This window comes from Vigna umbellata, chromosome 1, assembly GCF_029865625.1.
Source record: "Vigna umbellata cultivar VRB3 chromosome 1, Vumbellata_1.0, whole genome shotgun sequence".
Classification (NCBI taxonomy): Eukaryota; Viridiplantae; Streptophyta; class Magnoliopsida; order Fabales; family Fabaceae; genus Vigna; species Vigna umbellata.
In genome coordinates, this window is record NC_142165.1 from 90,308,662 (window position 1) to 90,327,468 (window position 18,807).

The 18,807-nt window shown below is 39.1% G+C and overlaps 1 protein-coding gene across 1 annotated transcript; it reads right to left on the reverse strand.

Moving 5' to 3' along the window:
- Positions 1–1,086: 1,086 nt before the first annotated feature.
- On the reverse strand, positions 1,087–16,657 carry LOC148206764 (uncharacterized). The gene is made up of 12 exons (XM_088114740.1): positions 14,450–16,657; position 10,625; positions 5,135–5,437; positions 3,841–3,923; positions 3,533–3,769; positions 2,791–3,450; positions 2,452–2,711; positions 2,202–2,369; positions 2,019–2,123; positions 1,869–1,917; positions 1,693–1,788; positions 1,087–1,604 (listed from the first exon to the last, which is right to left on the reverse strand). The coding sequence occupies exons 1-12, from the start codon at positions 16,655–16,657 to the stop codon at positions 1,515–1,517; spliced, it is 4,260 nt and encodes a 1,419-aa protein (XP_087970866.1). The 3' UTR covers positions 1,087–1,514.
- Positions 16,658–18,807: the final 2,150 nt, after the last annotated feature.

Sequence of the window (18,807 nt, forward strand, 5' to 3'; positions counted from 1 at the left end):
CTCCACACTTTCTCCAGGTCATCTTAGGTTGTTCTGAACACACTTAGTCAAATTCCTTCCACGTTCTCAATGTTCAGGCTCCAATCCGTACCGACGGATACCTGATAAAGGCACTTCAACGTTGAAATCAGTAATTTAACCGAACGAGAGTTACAATAAAATCTTAAATTCGCAATAAGATAAAATTATAATTAATAAAATCATAATCACAATCCAACACCTGATAAGTAAGGCTTATAATAATTTTAATTAGAGATTGTACTTAAAGTTGTTGATTAGTACAAACTGTTTGATTTCATCGTTTTCCATAGTCGTAAGGTCATACACTACAATTTCAAACTTGGTTTTTATTTTGTATTTTTCCTTCACTTTTGATTAATGAAAATGTTTTGACTTTTGTGTGGACTACGTGAACGTTGTCTTCTCTTTTATCGCACAGTTCACCCCTTTCCCTATTCTTTTATGGGATTGTAACCATATTTTGTTTGGACTTTTATAAATAAACATGTCTTATTTCTTTCAAACCATTCATTCACTTATTTTCTTTTTTTCTTCTATGTAGTATGCTAAGTTCTTATTAATTTAAATTAATTAATGTAATGAGTATTAATTTGTTTTTTTTTTCACAAATTTAAATTATTGTATTTCTCAATCTAAATAACTTATACATCATCATTCACATACATATTTATCCATAAATCTATTAATCATTCTCACATAAGCATCATAAACCAACTTTTATTTTAACATCATAAAATCTCACATTAAACATACCAAAAGAGTACATATAAAGTTAGTGAGTAGTGTCAAGTTAGTGACACTAGTGCAGAAACGGCTTTTTACGTCCGATATTTTGGCCTTTTGACGTCCGGCGTACGCCGGACGTCTATGCGGTAGACGTCCCTCAGACGTCCGTCGTGCCAGGACGGACGTCTATATGAACGTCCGCTGCCTGAGGACGGACGTCTATATGAACGTCCGCTCTGCCGGAGGACGGACGTTTATATAAACGTCTGCTGCATCAGGACGGACGTTTATATGAACGTCCGTTCCTGAGGACGGACGTTTATTATAAACGTCCGCTGCCTCAGGACGGACGTTTATAATAAACGTCCGCTGCCTAACCACGGACGTTTATAATAAACGTCCGCTGTCTGAGGACGGACGTCCATATAAACGTCCGCTGCTGTCTGAGGACGGACGTCTACCTTGCTGAGTTCTTTTGGTGTAGGGCTGGGGTGGGACGTCCGTATGTGCACAGACGGACGTCTATAGACGTCCGACTGTACACTAACGGACGTCTAGTGGGCGTTTTTTTTTTAAAAATTTGTTTGTTTTTTCAATAGAACCACACCTGAAAAACAGAAAAATGTCCCAGAACAATTCTCCAATAACATAAATATGCGTTTTATATAAACAAATTTCTACTTAATGTTCAATCCACTACCAAACTATTAACATAAAAATAAAACTAAAACCAAACAATGTTCAATCAAGAAGAAATATAACTATTCCTAACTCCATCTTTGTAGAAGATAAGCGGTCCACTCCTGCCTTATCTGGTTAATTGTGTCCTCTGTAATAGGCGATGTAGTCTTGAAGTGCTGCAAAATTCAAGAAAGATTCATTATTGTTTCATATATAGTTGAAGATGATTTTGATTTGTAATGTATTGAAGGTATACATCATTACCTCATTCCAGTCATCTGTAATGACAGCTCGAATGATGGTCTTAATCCAACACATCACATAGAAGCCACATTCCCATGAATCTACTTGCTGGTTACACTAAAATAACAAACTAAATAGTTAAACATTTAGATCATTCAATAACATAAATGAATTAGAAACTATAAATGACTTACAACCTTTGGATACAAAATTTGAACCAATTGACCACGAGATTTACCAATAACTCTGTACAGATTGAAAACACAAAGTATAATTAATATGACTATTTTATCATAAAAGTTGAAGGTTAACATCAAATTGAAGTCATTTTTTGGAGAAACACTTACCCTTGAAGCATGGTTCTCAACTCAGTTTTCATCCTCCTGTGCAACGAACAAAACCATATAATTTTACAGGTTTTGGGAATGATGACCATCAGCTGCCAGTGAGACCTATCACGAAGGACAAATAGTTATTCAACTAATTAAGGAAACTATAATAATAAACTGACCACATATAAAAACACGTACCCGTCAATGTATGGCACAAGGTATACGTCTCTTTTGGACTCATCCATCCATGTTTGCAAATAATGTTGTCTGTTTTGAAGTGTGTTACCAGACGGTTGAATGGTCTGAGGTTCAACAAATCCGTACATGGAAGACCGACCTTGGTCTACAACGATTGTGTCCATGTACCTAAAACAACAAAGTTAAGTCGTTAGAAACTATATAAGAATGTAAATAAAAGTAATATCAAAGACCAAATTGACTAACTTACATGCACCACAGCTGAATGATGGAAATATTCAACATCCTGTCTCCCTCAATCACCTCCAATGCATCAGAAAATGTGATATAAACTGGCACCTGTGGGGGAAGACCAAATACCCTCAAATCCCAGTATAGTTCTAATGATGCTTTCTTCAATCTGGGTAATTTTGTCACTAACTTTGATATAGGATCATCCTCTGCTTCAGCCATGTCATCATCTTCATGTATGACTGTATCATGAATTGGCTGCTTTTGAGCACGTGTGAACTGAAGATAAGAATTTACGACAAAGCTTTATAATATGAAGATAATTAACATAGAAATACTAAGGAAAAAGACATTATACCTGTGGAGTCGCGATGTGGGACATGATCAATGCTCTAGGCCAGGCAATAAATGTTCCTATGGCCTCCCCCACAAAGTTAATTTCTGGAGTGGGTACAGGCACCTGAGCCTGGGGATCCCGAACCTCGTCAATGGTCACACGCACGTGCTCGGGTAATATGGCAACACCATGAATGGTCTCCCCTCCCTCAAGCACTCGTCCGACAGCCACAATGCGTGGGGGATCCCCATCAACCAACAGGTCATATTGACCGTTATACTCATTGGGTTCTACAGCAGAGCATGATCCTCTAGTGCTGACACGAGGTGCTGTGGGAGTTTCATCGGCCCCCATGTGGCCTTCCGTCATGGAATGCAGCTTTTCTTCAAGCGCTCTTTGTATTTCTTTTTGTTCTTGTAGCTGCTCCATGAATCGTTGCTCCATTGATCTCATGCTTTGGTTGAGTCTTTCCTTCCATTGAAGATCCATCTGCCTCAGTGTCTCCTGACTCATTGATTGGGGGGTTTTTTGTGTAGGGCCAAAATAGTCACGAAGACCAATCGCCCCTGGAACTCCACGTACACGTCCTGGGTGCTCGGGCCTTCCTATGGCCGTTGTCAGAATGTCGTCCCTACCTTGGCCAGCAAATGTGCCCTGAGTCTGCTGCTCAACCAACTCATCCTGCACATAAAAAAACCAAGTTACTTAGAAGACATGCTGTGATAGATACACAATCAAATAACTGCTTATAATTTGAACTTACAATTCTCTGTGAGATCAAGGCAGCTGAGGAAGATGTCATGTTCCCATCAGATTTAGTCCTAGCAGCCTTCCACAGCTCGTACCTAGCAGGTGCAGGTGCTAGGTCAGGCGACTCAAGTCCCAAGGCATCGGCTCTAGACTTTCTCAGTTTCTTCTCCAGTTTTGCATATCCACCTCGTGATAACAAGTGGGGTGTGTCGTTTAGCCTTTGTCTTTCTTGGGCGGCTAACCTTTTATCCTGTGAAACCATGTATATAAGTAAGTCTAAAATCATAAAAACTCAATGAAAGATGATCTTAAGAAACATACCTTCCATTCTTCAGACTCTCTAGATGCACGAAACTGCATCCAATCCTCCTCTGTGAAGGTATAATGCTGAGATGGATTTTCATGTTGTCTATCTCCAAAGACATATAGTCGTGTCAGCCTTGTCTTGAAATCCCTAAATCTTATCGCTATATGCGATAACACTTTCCTTCTGATTTGCAATGTGTTTGGAATATCAAAATGTTGCTGTTTAAAACAAAAAACTTGTTACCAAGAGAAAAGTTAACAGATAAGTATATCACAAATTGCATGAAGTCTAAACATACCTGAACATCTTGCCATAAGAGGTTCTTGTCGACCTCTGGGACGTCATCCCAACATGCATGAAGGATAGAGACATGACTTTTTGCTAACTTGCCCAGATAACTCCTAAACCTATCAGCATTTGGCCCTGATGGATGACCTGATCTGGGGTCAATGTCAACATGCCTCCTCTGACCATCCACGCGTCCGGATGTCACATCTGCCACTCGGGTGACGCCTCGTCCACGTCTGCTCTTTCCCGATCCTGAGTCTGAGGCCGACATACCTGAAAAATTAGACAACGTTAGTAATAATTCAATTATGATGAACATACATATAAAGTCAATAAAAGTGAAAATATTAACCTATTAATTAATTGTTTTTTCCCAAATGCCTTCGTTGTGATCACTACGAATTGCTTGCATTACATCGGCAACGTCATCAACTGGGTCTTCAGTGGGTCTACATGCAACAGATGTTGTCTCAAGTATATCAAGAGAATCGTCATCATCATGTCCATGCATGTTTCTACCTTCTAAAACCACTGACCATTTGTTATTCGATGGATCACTTACGTAGAATATTTGTCTTGCTTGACTAGCCATGATAAATGGTTCATCAGTGTAATTCATCTTGTTCAAGTCTACCAATGTGAAACCAAGGTCATCCATCACGACACCAGAATTTATATCAACCCATTTACACTTGAAAACTGGTACTCTAAAAGTAACGTAATCAACTTCCCATATTTCTTGTATTATTCCAAAATAACTGATGGAAGCTGTGATTGGATTTTTGTCTTTAGAACTAGCAAAGTGCACAGACTCAGCTTGTAGTGTGACGCCACTATTTTGAACTCTGCTTTTGTCATCTTCTACCTTTGTCTGAAAAGAAATATTGTTTATATAGTACCCACCATATGTAATGACCTCTGTGTTCGGTCCACGAGATAACCTCAATAAAGTTTCAGAAACATGTGGAGTCGCATACACCTTTTTCTTAAACCATCCCAAGAAGGTTTTCACATGTTCATTAAGATGCCATTTTTCACTCATTTTTGGGTTTGCTACCTTTATTTCATTAACGTGGTCAGAAATGTAAGGAATCACATCAACAGTGTTGTTTAAGACGTACAAATGAGCTTGGTCAATTTCTTTTCTGCTAACACTTTGAATTGTCACACCTCGAACACCCTTACCTTCACATTTTCCTTCGTTTTTGCTCTTGGGAAGACCGACGGGTTCACAAGATGGCATATAACTTGAACAAAATTCAATGGCTTCTTCTGCAACGTATCGCTCTATGATTGAAGCTTCTGGTCTATACTGATTCTTGACTGATAAGTGTGAAAAACAGATGTTTTGACACTTATAAAGGATCTCAATTTTGTAATTATTCATGTTATTACTCAGTGAAAAGTCGTAATAGGAAGTAGATTGTGTTGTAAATTATTGTTCAGGAAAAGTTGTACAAAAGTGAAATTGTCAGCCAATTCTCGCATAGCATAAGCAAAATTCGCAGAGCCAGGAGAATACATTCGCACAGCGCACCACCATTGGTTCGCTGAGCGAATCATGCCAGTTTGGAGATTTCAAGTCTTGAATTCGCACAGCGCATCAGAGGCTGTGCGCTTAGCGAGTTGGTGCAGTTGAGTGCTGAATTAATTTTAATTCGCACAGCGAATCTGCTTCTGTGCGCTGAGCGAATGGAGCAGTTTTATGAGAAATAAACCGTCTTTTAAAAGACGTGCTTTGAAGGAGAACAGGAAAAAAAAAATAGAATTGGTGGAGAAGAACTGCTCTGGAGATCATCAGGAGACCTCTCTGAAGACATCAAGACTGCACATCATGCAAGGAATTGCAGAAATGAGTATGTTTGTGATGTCTAGGATAGGCTAAACTTTTATTCGTTGGAATTGACTGTAATGGCTGACATTTGATGTAATCTTTCCTGTTCAATATAAATTGTGTTCGTATGCTTTTCTTGTTTACTTTTTATTTTATTTTACGGAAGTAAAATAAACTTGTTTTTATATTTAAATTGTACTGGGAAGTAAATTTGAGTATTAACGCAAGAAAAGCAACCAGAAGGAAAGATGCTAGGAATAGTTTGAATTCTCCTGGTCATCAATAACATCGTTCTTAATGCAAAGTTTATGTTTACTTACTTAAGGAATTAAGAATTGAACATAATTCTTTAGAACTTGTTTTAAGGAATTAAACCAAGATACTGTGATGTTGATGTGTGAACGCAAGTTATATTGCTCAGATTAGTCACTGTAATGTGGTCATGAAGTCAATTCCAATGAAGCTTTCTTTAAATTTTAATTTCAATTTAAAATTGTCATCTAGCTTGAAACTGTTAATTCACCTATATTTTGTTGTTCAATTGATTTTGATAAATAAATTTTAATTGAATAACGTAACACAAATTCCCTGAGGAGAACGATACTTTATTTATCACTGTATTACTTGTAACGATTTGGTATACTTGCCAAAAAGTTATCAAGTTTTTGGCGCCGTTGCCGGGGAATTTGATTGTTTTGTTATTTCAATTAGTTGTTTATCAATTTCAATTTTGTTCCTATCTCTGTAAATTCATTGTTTTAGTTTTCTGTGTATCTGTATATATTGTGTTTTGTTCCTGTTGTTATTTCTTGGGTTTGTCATTGGAGATTTTTGTTCTGCATGCCACGCAGAACAAAATCTGAGGATTTATTGTTTGATTCTGAGATTGAAAGGACATCCCGTAGAAATAATAGTAGGCGTAGAAAAGAAAATAAAAAAAAAGAAGCTAGAGAATCCAGCTTGTCTTCAAACGCTTATTCTTCATCTGACAAAGAGGGTAAAAAGATGGAGGAAAACGAGGATAATGAACAAAGAAGGCGTACGTTGGAAGATTATGCTTCAGTGACTGTACCTACATCTTTCAACAGTATAGCCAAACCTGTGATAATTGCGGCTAACATGGAAATGAAGCCAGCATTGATACATCTTGTTCAAAGTAATCAGTTTTCAGGATTGTCACACGAAAATCCTTATGATCATCTGGCAACTTTTAATGAATATTGCAACACTGTGAAAATGTTGAATGTGTCAGAGGATGCAATCAGACTTAGTCTTTTTCCATTTTCCTTGGCAGGCAATGCCAAGAAATGGTTAAATTCTTTTCCTGAGAGAAGTCTGACAGGTTGGGATGACGTTGTGTCAAAGTTTTTGCATAAGTATTTCCCTCAATCAAAAATAAACAAAGGCAAGCAAGAGATATCCTCTTTTCAACAGGAACCTGAAGAGACTTTGAGTCAGACATGGGATAGGTTTAAGGGATTGTTAAGAAAGACTCCCATACATGGATTTGATGTCCCCACTCAATTGAACCTGTTCTTAGGAGGGTTAAAATCTCACACAAAATTGATGCTAGATGCCTCAGCAGGAGGTAACATTAGGTGGAAGACACCTGATGAAGCTCATGAAATTATTGAAAATATGGCATCAAGCGACAATGATGTTCAGGGTGAGAGAGGACAAAATCAAAAGAAGGGAATGTTTGAGTTGCAATCCCAAGATGCCTTATTAGCCCAAAATAAAATTATGACTCAACAGCTTGAGTCTCTGATGAAAAAGGTATCACAATTACAAATTCAAAATGTATCACAGGCACAACATACTGTGCAAGGATGTGAACTGTGTGGTGGAGAGCACCAAAATGGACAGTGTGTTATTCAGTCTAATGCAAAGGAAGAGGTCAATTACATGGGAAATCAAGGCCGTTCAGGAAATTATGGAAATTATAATCAAGGCTGGAAACCTCATCCTAGCATGGGTCAGGCTAGTTCTAGTAGACCACCACAACAACAGTTTCAACAACAACCTACTCTTTCTTATAGAACATCCAAGCTTGAAGAAACTTTACAACAATTTATGCAAGTATCCATCTCCAACCATAAAAGCACTGAAGCTTCTATTAGAAACTTGGAGACACAAGTGAGTCAACTTGCAAAGAAGCTGGATGAGACATCTGAAAAGAAATTTGTGGCTAAGAATGAAGTTCACTCCAGGGAGGAATGTAATGTCATAATAACCAGAAGTGGAAAAGAAGTGGGGTTGGATTCTAAGGAGAAGGCGACAAATAAAGAGGGTGAAGCACACATAGAGGATGATCAAAAGGAAGTGATTGAAGAAGAAGAATGTAGAAACAGGAATGAAGATGGAAGACAAAAAGAGCAAGTGTTGGTGGAGCAACTTCCTTATCCTAAAAATACTTCACAGAAGGATAAGGAAAGACAAATGGATCGGTTCAAGAAGATATTTAATCAACTTGAGATTACTTTGCCCCTGACTGAAGCACTGCAACAAATTCCTGCTTATGCAAAATATGTGAAGCAATTCCTCAGTAAAAAGAAGAAGTATTTAGATGAGGAAACAATTGAAGTGCAGGGAAATTGCAGTGCAATTATGCAGAAATCTCTACCTCCAAAAGTCAAAGATCCAGGGAGTTTCACTATCCCGTGCACCATTGGAAATCATGATATAGGGAAGGCTCTTGTTGACTTAGGGGCTAGCATTAATTTGATGCCCCTATCTATGCTCAAAAAGATTGGTGGCCTTGAAGTTAAGTCAACAAGAATGATCTTGCAAATGGCAGATAGGTCCATTAAGCATCCTTACGGTGTAGTGGAAGATGTGGTGATTAAAGTAGATAAACTAAAATTCCCTGTTGATTTTGTAGTCATGGAAATGGAGGAAGGTGTAGATATGCCTCTCATTCTTGGTAGACCTTTCATGAAGACAGCTAAGGTTGTCATTCATGTTGATGATGGAACTGTAAAATTAAAAGACCAAGATGAAGAGGTGATATTTAATGTCTTTGAAGAGGTGGAGAAAAATCAAGAGGAAAAGACTAGTTCCAAAGTAAAAGATGAAGTTTTAGCAATTACTAGTCTTCCAAGGCAAGTTGCCAAGTTGGCCAAGAATAATCTTAATTGTTTCAATCCAAAAGTGAAGGAAAGAGATAAAGATAAGGAGAAGCAAAGAGTTCACCAACAAATTGAAGTGAAAAGTGATGAACTCAAACCTGGAAAACCTGTGAATCTGAAGAACAGGTTATGGGTCATCAAGGACATAAAGGCAAATGGAGTACTCGAAATTGAGGCTCCATATTCAAGAAGAATTAAGTTGGTGACAAGAAAGTTACTCAGAAAATGTTGGTGTCATGAGAGGAAGAAGCACACCAACATCAACAATCCAACTTAACCATGAGATTCTGGGTCAAGCTAGTGACGTTAAAGAAGCGCTTGCTAGGAGGCACCCTAGCACATGTTTGTATATATTTGTGTCTGTTAATTGTGTTTCTATAATTGTTAAGTTTGAGAGTGGAGAGGAAGTGCTAAGATGCTTGGGAATGAGTTCTGACGCTCTATTCGCACAGTGCACAGCTGAGGTGCGCTATGCGACTAGATGATTTTATAACGCAGTGATTTATTCGCACAGCGAATTTCATGCGCTGTGCGAGAGAGAAAAAGAAATTGTTTTGAGATTGAAGTTCGCATAGCGATTACATTCGCTTTGCGATTTAAAAGTTTAATTTTTCTCTTTGCGGAAGTATTCGCATAGCGCCTTTGATAAGCAAGGCGAATAAAATCACCAGAGCAACTTGAGCATTTAATTCGCATAGCGCACACTTTGCGCTATGCTACCCAAAGTTGGGGGTGAGCTCTGTCAAAATTCGCACAGCGAAATGGTGCGCAGAGCGAATTAAAAGAGAGTGGTTTGAGTTACGTTTTAATTCGCATAGCGCATAGCTGAAGTGCGCTCTGCGAATGTGTTCAAAAAAAAAAAAAAAAAAATTAAAATTTAGTCGCACAGCGCACAGCTGAGGTGCGCTATGCGACTTAACAATAAAATTCAAAAAAATAATAAAATATTCAAGGTGCAGAAAACGAGAGAAATTCGCACAGCGCACAGCTGTGGTGCGCTATGCGAATTGACTCGTTCAGTTATTTTTTTTTAAAAAAAAACTTACTTCTTCCCCAATTCATTTTACCACTCTTCATTTTACCCTAGCCACCATTCTTTTCCTCTCCGCACAGCGAACGCACTTGTGCCCATATCTCCACTGCCACCATTTTCCATTCTTGGCTGTGTTTTGCTTCTTCAAGTATCTCTTCATTCTCGGATATTGGTTCCTTTCCACAGGTTTCACTCCTACTCCATGTGCTTCATTCTTAGTTTTCATGGAACAATAATAGGGTTTCTTGTATATCTGTTTGACCCGAACCATGCTTATCAGTTTTCAAGCCAAATCTGTTTGTGTTTAAACATGAATTTGCACTGTCTTTGATTTCTGGTGGATGTCCTCTGCAATATCTCTCGCTAGGCGACACACTCGCATAGCGAACTATAGGTCTGCTTTCTGGTATGAAATTCGCTTGGCGAGACATTCGCAAAGCGAATTACATGTTTAATTTCTGATAAGAAATTCGCACAGCGACTCTTGTCGCATAGCGAGTATCATAAGCGAAGACCCTATTTCTCATTTTCGCACAGCGATCAGTGTCGCATAGCGAATTGATCTTGACAGTAGGCACTGAAAATGCAAATTCGCATAGCGCACACTGGCGCATAGCGAATTCCATCTGGCAGCATCTGTGTTTTGCTTAATTCACTTGCTCTGACCCATTTTCCACAATTGTTTGCACTGTCCATTAATTCTTGCAGATGGCACCTCCCAAGACCACACAAGAAAAGAAGAGGAAGACCACCCGAGGGTCTTCTTCTAGATCCCAACCTTCAGAAGCCCAAGAGGAGCACCTTGTCCTGAAATATGATCAGGACCGTTTTATATCAGAGGCACATTCTGATAGGTTTCATCAGGTTATCATGGGCAGGGCATTATTACCTGAGAGGAGAGTTGAATTGAAACCTGGAGAGTATGACCATATCCAGGAAGAACTGGAGAAGAGAAGATGGAACTTTGTTTTAGCCAGCCTTCCAGATGAGATTGATGAAGTCTTGGTTAAAGAATTTTATGCAAATGCTTGGGAACCTGACCACTCTCAGCCTCACTCTAGAGTTTCAAAAGTGAGAGGCAAGCTAGTACGCTATGATCGCAGATCAATGAACAGGATTTTGAATACACTGATGTTTCAACCATGCCCTCTCGGTGCTTTTATGTCTACCTATCCTGATCATGACCTTATTGCCTCCACTTTATGCCTTCCCGGATATGGCTATCAGCTTGGCACTAGTGGGACACCAGTGAGAATATTAAGGAAACATTTGAATTCACTGGCCACTATCTGGAGTCTCTTCACATTCACCAACATCTGTCCCAATTCTCATACTTCCGACATCAATCTGGAAAGATCTTATATGGTATATGGAATTATGACAGGGATTGACATGGATGTGGGAGCTTATATCTCTCAAGAAATGGCACTGATTGCTGATAATGATACATGTAAGCTTGGATTTCCTGCCCTGGTGACAGCATTGTGCAAGGCCAGTGGAGTACCTGGAGTATCTGATATCACTTTGAAACTTCAACCCCCTCTCAACAAGAAATTCTTTGATAGAAATTGCAGCAGCAGGGACGACTTCTCTGCTATGAATGCCCCTCCTCCAGTTCCTCCGCCACGCAGGAATGTTAGAGCGGCCAGACCACCTGTAGCGCCGTCTGTTCCTTCACCTGATCTTTTCACTCGCTACATGCAGCAGAGTCTGGCTCGTCAGGACGATATCCGCGACTGGTGCACTAGTATGAGGCAGGGTCAGGTGTCTTTACAGGATAGCATGTATCACTTGTCCCTGGGAATCCCTGATTTTCCTCCCGACTCACTGATGAGTGGGGCCCAGTTTGCAGAGCATATTCCATGGCCTGAGGGCAGGCCAGAGTCTAGGTGGGGGAGTGCCTTTCCAGGAGCACCAGAGCCAGAGTTAGATGAGCAGGAGGACATGATGGCAGGTGATGGTGATGAGGAAGAAGAGGAGCCAGATCCCAGATGGGTACAGCAGAGTTATCATTCGCAGGAGAGCCAGTGGAGATCCAGGCCAGATGCGTCCTGGTAGAGTGCTGATGGACAGATGTTATTGATGTGTTATTTATGTTTTTGTTATGTTGTTTTTAGATGTTTCAGTTTAGATGTTATTGTGGAACTCAGTTTATTTGTGATGTTGGTTGTGGTTGTAAAGACTTTGAGGTTTTGATTTAATGACTATGCATTGTCTGATTAAGTTATGTGATTCCTGATGATGATGACATGTATGTTTGTGGTTACTGTGCTTCAAAATTTTTATCTGTGTGTATGAATATGACCAGATTTGTGAGTGTTGAGCACATATACTGATTGAGAGATATTGAATTGTCTGGATATGGACTTGGATTTTGCATGATTTTGATTCTATGTACACACTCTTTTTGGTTAAGGATGAAAAAGGCCCTGTTTGTATTGATCATATAGCTACTTGGCCAGATAGCCAACCTTGAGACACTGTGATACATTTGTGAACCTTTTGAGCCTTGAAAATTTTTTTTTTCTTTTCCCTTCCACCTTGAGCCTATTAGATGATATCCTACCTTACACCTTAGAAGAGAACATGTATTATGTTTTAAAGGAGGTTAAGGTTGAATTCAAGTTTGGGGGAAAGAAAAAAATATGAAAAAAAAAAAAAAAAAAAAAAAAGAAGCTCAAAATGAAAGAAAAGGTTGAGCTGTGAAAGTATGTGATGAATGATATATTTTGGGATTTGAGTACTGTATTGGGAATTGAAGTTGTTCTCTTCTTAATAGGTGTCTTTGAATCCAAGAAAAACCATGATTCTTTTTCTAGCCAAGCCAAGCCTTAACCTGAAAAGACCTTTTGACTTAACCAATAGTGTGTGAAGTGTGTGAATCAAATGAAATGCAAAAGCTGATGAAGTTCTATGACAATTCTGCTGTGAGGACAAACACTGTGAGTGGTGAGAATGATAAATGTTGATCTGGTTTTACATATTCTATACACAGGTGAATTTTTGAGTATTGTACTATGTCATACCTGTTTAAATCTTTAGGAATGCATGTGATTTGTCTGATGTGTAAAGTCATTCTATCAAAACGTCAAAGGTGTGTTATGTGTTGTTCATATGTTTCTGTTATTTCCTGAGGGCATGAAATAGTTCAAGTTTGGGGGAGTTTGATAAGTGTGAAAAACAGATGTTTTGACACTTATAAAGGATCTCAATTTTGTAATTATTCATGTTATTACTCAGTGAAAAGTCGTAATAGGAAGTAGATTGTGTTGTAAATTATTGTTCAGGAAAAGTTGTACAAAAGTGAAATTGTCAGCCAATTCTCGCATAGCATAAGCAAAATTCGCAGAGCCAAGAGAATACATTCGCACAGCGCACCACCATTGGTTCGCTGAGCGAATCATGCCAGTTTGGAGATTTCAAGTCTTGAATTCGCACAGCGCATCAGAGGCTGTGCGCTTAGCGAGTTGGTGCAGTTGAGTGCTGAATTAATTTTAATTCGCACAGCGAATCTGCTTCTGTGCGCTGAGCGAATGGAGCAGTTTTATGAGAAATAAACCGTCTTTTAAAAGACGTGCTTTGAAGGAGAACAGGAAAAAAAAAATAGAATTGGTGGAGAAGAACTGCTCTGGAGATCATCAGGAGACCTCTCTGAAGACATCAAGACTGCACATCATGCAAGGAATTGCAGAAATGAGTATGTTTGTGATGTCTAGGATAGGCTAAACTTTTATTCGTTGGAATTGACTGTAATGGCTGACATTTGATGTAATCTTTCCTGTTCAATATAAATTGTGTTCGTATGCTTTTCTTGTTTACTTTTTATTTTATTTTACGGAAGTAAAATAAACTTGTTTTTATATTTAAATTGTACTGGGAAGTAAATTTGAGTATTAACGCAAGAAAAGCAACCAGAAGGAAAGATGCTAGGAATAGTTTGAATTCTCCTGGTCATCAATAACATCGTTCTTAATGCAAAGTTTATGTTTACTTACTTAAGGAATTAAGAATTGAACATAATTCTTTAGAACTTGTTTTAAGGAATTAAACCAAGATACTGTGATGTTGATGTGTGAACGCAAGTTATATTGCTCAGATTAGTCACTGTAATGTGGTCATGAAGTCAATTCCAATGAAGCTTTCTTTAAATTTTAATTTCAATTTAAAATTGTCATCTAGCTTGAAACTGTTAATTCACCTATATTTTGTTGTTCAATTGATTTTGATAAATAAATTTTAATTGAATAACGTAACACAAATTCCCTGAGGAGAACGATACTTTATTTATCACTGTATTACTTGTAACGATTTGGTATACTTGCCAAAAAGTTATCATTGACATATCCCTTTAAGATCTTCATGTATCTTTCAACTGGGTACATCCACCTTAAGAAGACCGGCCCACATATTCGAATTTCTCTGACTAGATGAACAATCAAATGTACCATGATGTCAAAAAAGGAAGGTGGAAAATACATCTCCAATTGACATAGTAGTCTTATTCCCTCATTTTCCAATTCATCTAAACCTCGAGGGTCAACAACTTTCTTGCAAATGGCATTAAAGAAAAAACTCAGACGTGTCAGAATACCCCTAACAGAAGGAGGTAATATGCCTCGAATAAGAACCGGTAACAATTGTTGCATCAATACATGACAATCGTGAGACTTTAAACCAACTAGCTTTAAGTCTTGCATAGACACAAGGTTACTAATATTTGAAGAATAACCTTGCGGAACCTTCACACTTCTTAAACAGTTACAAAAACTTTGTTTTTCTTTTTTGGAAAGTGTGTGACAGGCTGGGGGCAGATAGGTGCGTCTTCCTATTATCTGTGGATGTAACTCAGATCGGATTCCCATGTCAGCCAAATCTTGTCTTGCCTTTATTCCGTCTTTGCTCTTCCCTTTGACGTTTAATAAAGTTCCGATGACACTGTCACAAACATTTTTTTCAACGTGCATCACATCAATACAATGTCTAACATCAAGTTCACACCAATATGGAAGCTTAAAAAATATCGATCGTTTCTTCCAAATGTTCTTTGCAGAGGTACTTTTATGATGTTTTCCAAACACAATGTCAATGTTTTTGACTTCGTTGTACACCTCTTGACCATTCCGGGGTCTGCACACAACCTCATCCTCAGCACTTCCATTAAATGCTTTTTTCAATCTACGATAAGGATGATTACGAGGAAGAAATTTTCGATGTCTTGTATATACTGTCTTCTGACCATGCTTCAACTGAAGGTAACTAGTGTTTTCTTCACATATGGGACATGCAAAATGACCTTTAACACTATAACCGCTCAAGTTTCCATATGCTGGGAAATCATTTATAGTGCAAAACAACATTGCACGCAAACGGAAATGTTCCTGAACATGTGAATCAAACACGTCGATGCCTTCTTCCCACAACAGTTTCAAATCATCAATTAAAGGTGCTAAGTAAACATCAATGTCATTTCCAGGTTGTCTAGGACCCGATATCATCATGGTCAACATCACATATTTTCTCTTCATGCACAACGAAGGAGAAAGATTGTAAATCATCAACATAACTGGCCACGAACTGTGTTTGCTACTTAAGTTTCCATAAGGATTCATACCATCAGTTGCAAGTGCAAGCCTTAAGTTTCTTGGATCTGCACCAAATTCAGGGAATTTGTCATCAATATTTTTCCATTGTGGAGAATCAGCAGGGTGTCGAAGAAGATTATCGCACTTTCTTTCGTCAGAGTGCCATTTAAGGTTCTTTGCATCTTCTTTAACAGAGAACATACGTTTGAACCTAGGTATTATAGGCAAATACCACATCACCTTAGCAGGTGCACCATCATTACCTTCATTACCAGTGACTCTGTCAGATTTCTTTTTAAAACGGGATAAACCACATGTTGGACAATAGTTTAACGAAGCAAACTCCTTTGTGTACAAAACACAATCATTAGGACAAGCATGTATCTTTTGATATTCAAGACCCATTGGACATAAAATTTTTTTGGCCTCGTAATTACGAATAGGTAGAGTATTATTTTCTGGAAGCATCTCCTTCAACAACTCCAACAACTCGGTGAAACTTTTATCGGTCCATCCATTCCTTGCTTTTAAACTAAACAACTTTAAAGTTGAAGACAAGCGTGTAAAGTTTGAGCATCCTGGGAACAACGGTTGCTCTGAATCATTAATAAGAGTATCATACAAATTAGCCCTTCCAAAATTATCTTCACCGACATCACGTATCATGTCCTCTAAATGGTCACTCATCCATTCTTCCACATAATTTGTTCCTCGTGACGTGGTAGGCTGCTCAAGTACTTCTCCATGCCAAGTCCAAACGGTATAAGTCCTCATTATGCCGTACATGAATAGATGGTCACGCACATTGCCTAAGTCTTGGCGTATTTGATTAAGACAACGCACACAAGGACAAAAATATGTCCCGTTGACAGACTTAGCATTTTGTTGAACGTATTGCAAGAACTGCGAAACACCCTTGTCATATTCTTCACTCATGCGACGTTCGTTCATCCATCTTCGATCCATACTATGTTCGTAAAATCATTAGTTCAAGTGTTTTAACTCTCACAAGGTTAGGCCCTACCCATTCAAAAAAATTAATTTTCATAATTTGCTCAGCCACATGCATTGAAGTGTACGTCATAAAATTGATACAATTTCGGCAGCATTTCGCATTGGTCTCCAAAATACACGAAATGAGAGTAGTCAACGATGACCACAATCAAATATGCATCCGGAGAACAACACAAGTACTGAACCGAAATTTCATCAATCTTATCCTTAAACTCCAATTGACATGGTATTGCAAATTATGAAAATTAATTTTTTCAAACTGTCCAATCGGACAATTCAAAATTTAACACAAACGATTAAAAGATTAATCGTTTGTCTTAAATTTCAAACGGGAACTAAGTGTCACTCAATGTATGGCAATAACTAATACACATTTTACACAATAACACATACATGCATACACAAAATTTAACAGTCAAAAACGTCTATACACTAATACACATTTCGCATTAATCGTTTAACACAATAACATAAGTCAAAAACGTCCATACACAAAATCCACATACATGCATACACAAAATTTTCAACCAACAAGCTAACCTGAAAAGTTGATTCCAAATGAGAAGGAGGGAAGTGGAGGACTAAACGGCCTAACTCGCAGTCCAAAAAGAGGTCAAGGAAGTCGTCCAAGAACACGCAAGAGTCTGCAAAAAAACGGACCCAAAACAATTTTTAATCGGTTCAAATCAAAGACATTTCATCACATAGCAATGTAATCCGATTAAATGTAATTTTAAACGGTCCAAAAGTGAGAAAACGCACCTGCAAATCAATGGCGCAGCAGCGTTCTGCGGAGGAAGACGATGAACAGTGGTTGCGCGTTTGCGGAGCAAGGTAACTGGTCACGTTTCGCGGGAGCAAAGGTTTTATAATCTTAGACGTCCGACACTCTGGGGGACGGACGTTTATAATAGTATAGACGTCCGTTTCGTCACTAATATGACGTCTTTGACGATTTAAAAATCATATTCGCGGGTGCTTTAAACGTCTGTCCTGGGTCACGGACGTCTATTGTACTGAACAACTGAATGTTTCAACTCCCAATGGCAGCCCATAAACGTCCGTCCTACGAGGGCACGGACGTCTATAATATTATAGACGTCCGTGCCCCCAGACTGGACGTGTAAACCCTAAACCTAAACCTGCAGAGAATTAAATACCCAACCACCCCTGTCAGTACATAAACGTCCGTCCTGGGAGGGCACGGACGTCTATAATATTATAGACGTCCGTGCCCTCCAGACTGGACGTGTAAGGACTGAAGACAATTAAATACCCAACAACCTGTCAGTACTTTAAACGTCCGTGATGCGGGGACGGACGTCTATAATGGCTGCCATGGTATTTGAAACGTTCAGCTTATAAACGTTCAGTTGTCAGCATATTAAATTCATATCATTATAAACGTCCGTCTCAACCTGGGACGGACGTTCAAAAAGCTACACACAGAACAGCCTATTAACCTTATGAACGTCCGTCTCGGCCAGGAACGGACGTTCACAAGTGCACATGATTTTCACTGTTGAGCTTTTAAACGTCCGTCACCTAGGACGGACGTTCATAACACTATAAACGTCCGTCTCGGCCAGGGACGGACGTTCAAAAAGCATGTCTGTCAGTCCTCTGAACGTCCGTTCTGAGGACGGACGTTCGCGCACTCACAGGACGGACGTTCTTTGTTAATGAACATACTCGCCAAGCGCACGGACGTCCGCTCACCCAGGACGGACGTTCAGAGATTGACTCTGTCAGTCGTCTGAACGTCCGTTCTGAGGACGGACGTTCGCGCACTCACTGGACGGACGTTCTTTGTTAATGAACATGCTCGCCACGCGCACGGACGTCCGCTCACCTCAGGACGGACGTTCAGAGATTGAAAACGTACGCCTATAAAACGTCCGTCCGCATGTGACGGACGTCTATAATACTATAAACGTCCAGCTCGACCCAGGACGGACGTTCAAGGATTGACAACGGCAGCCTTTAAAACGTCCGTCCGCGTGTGACGGACGTCTATAATGTTTAAAACGTCCGTCTCGACCACGGACGGACGTCTAGAGGTCCACTTATTTACTATTATGCCACCGGTCACATATATACGT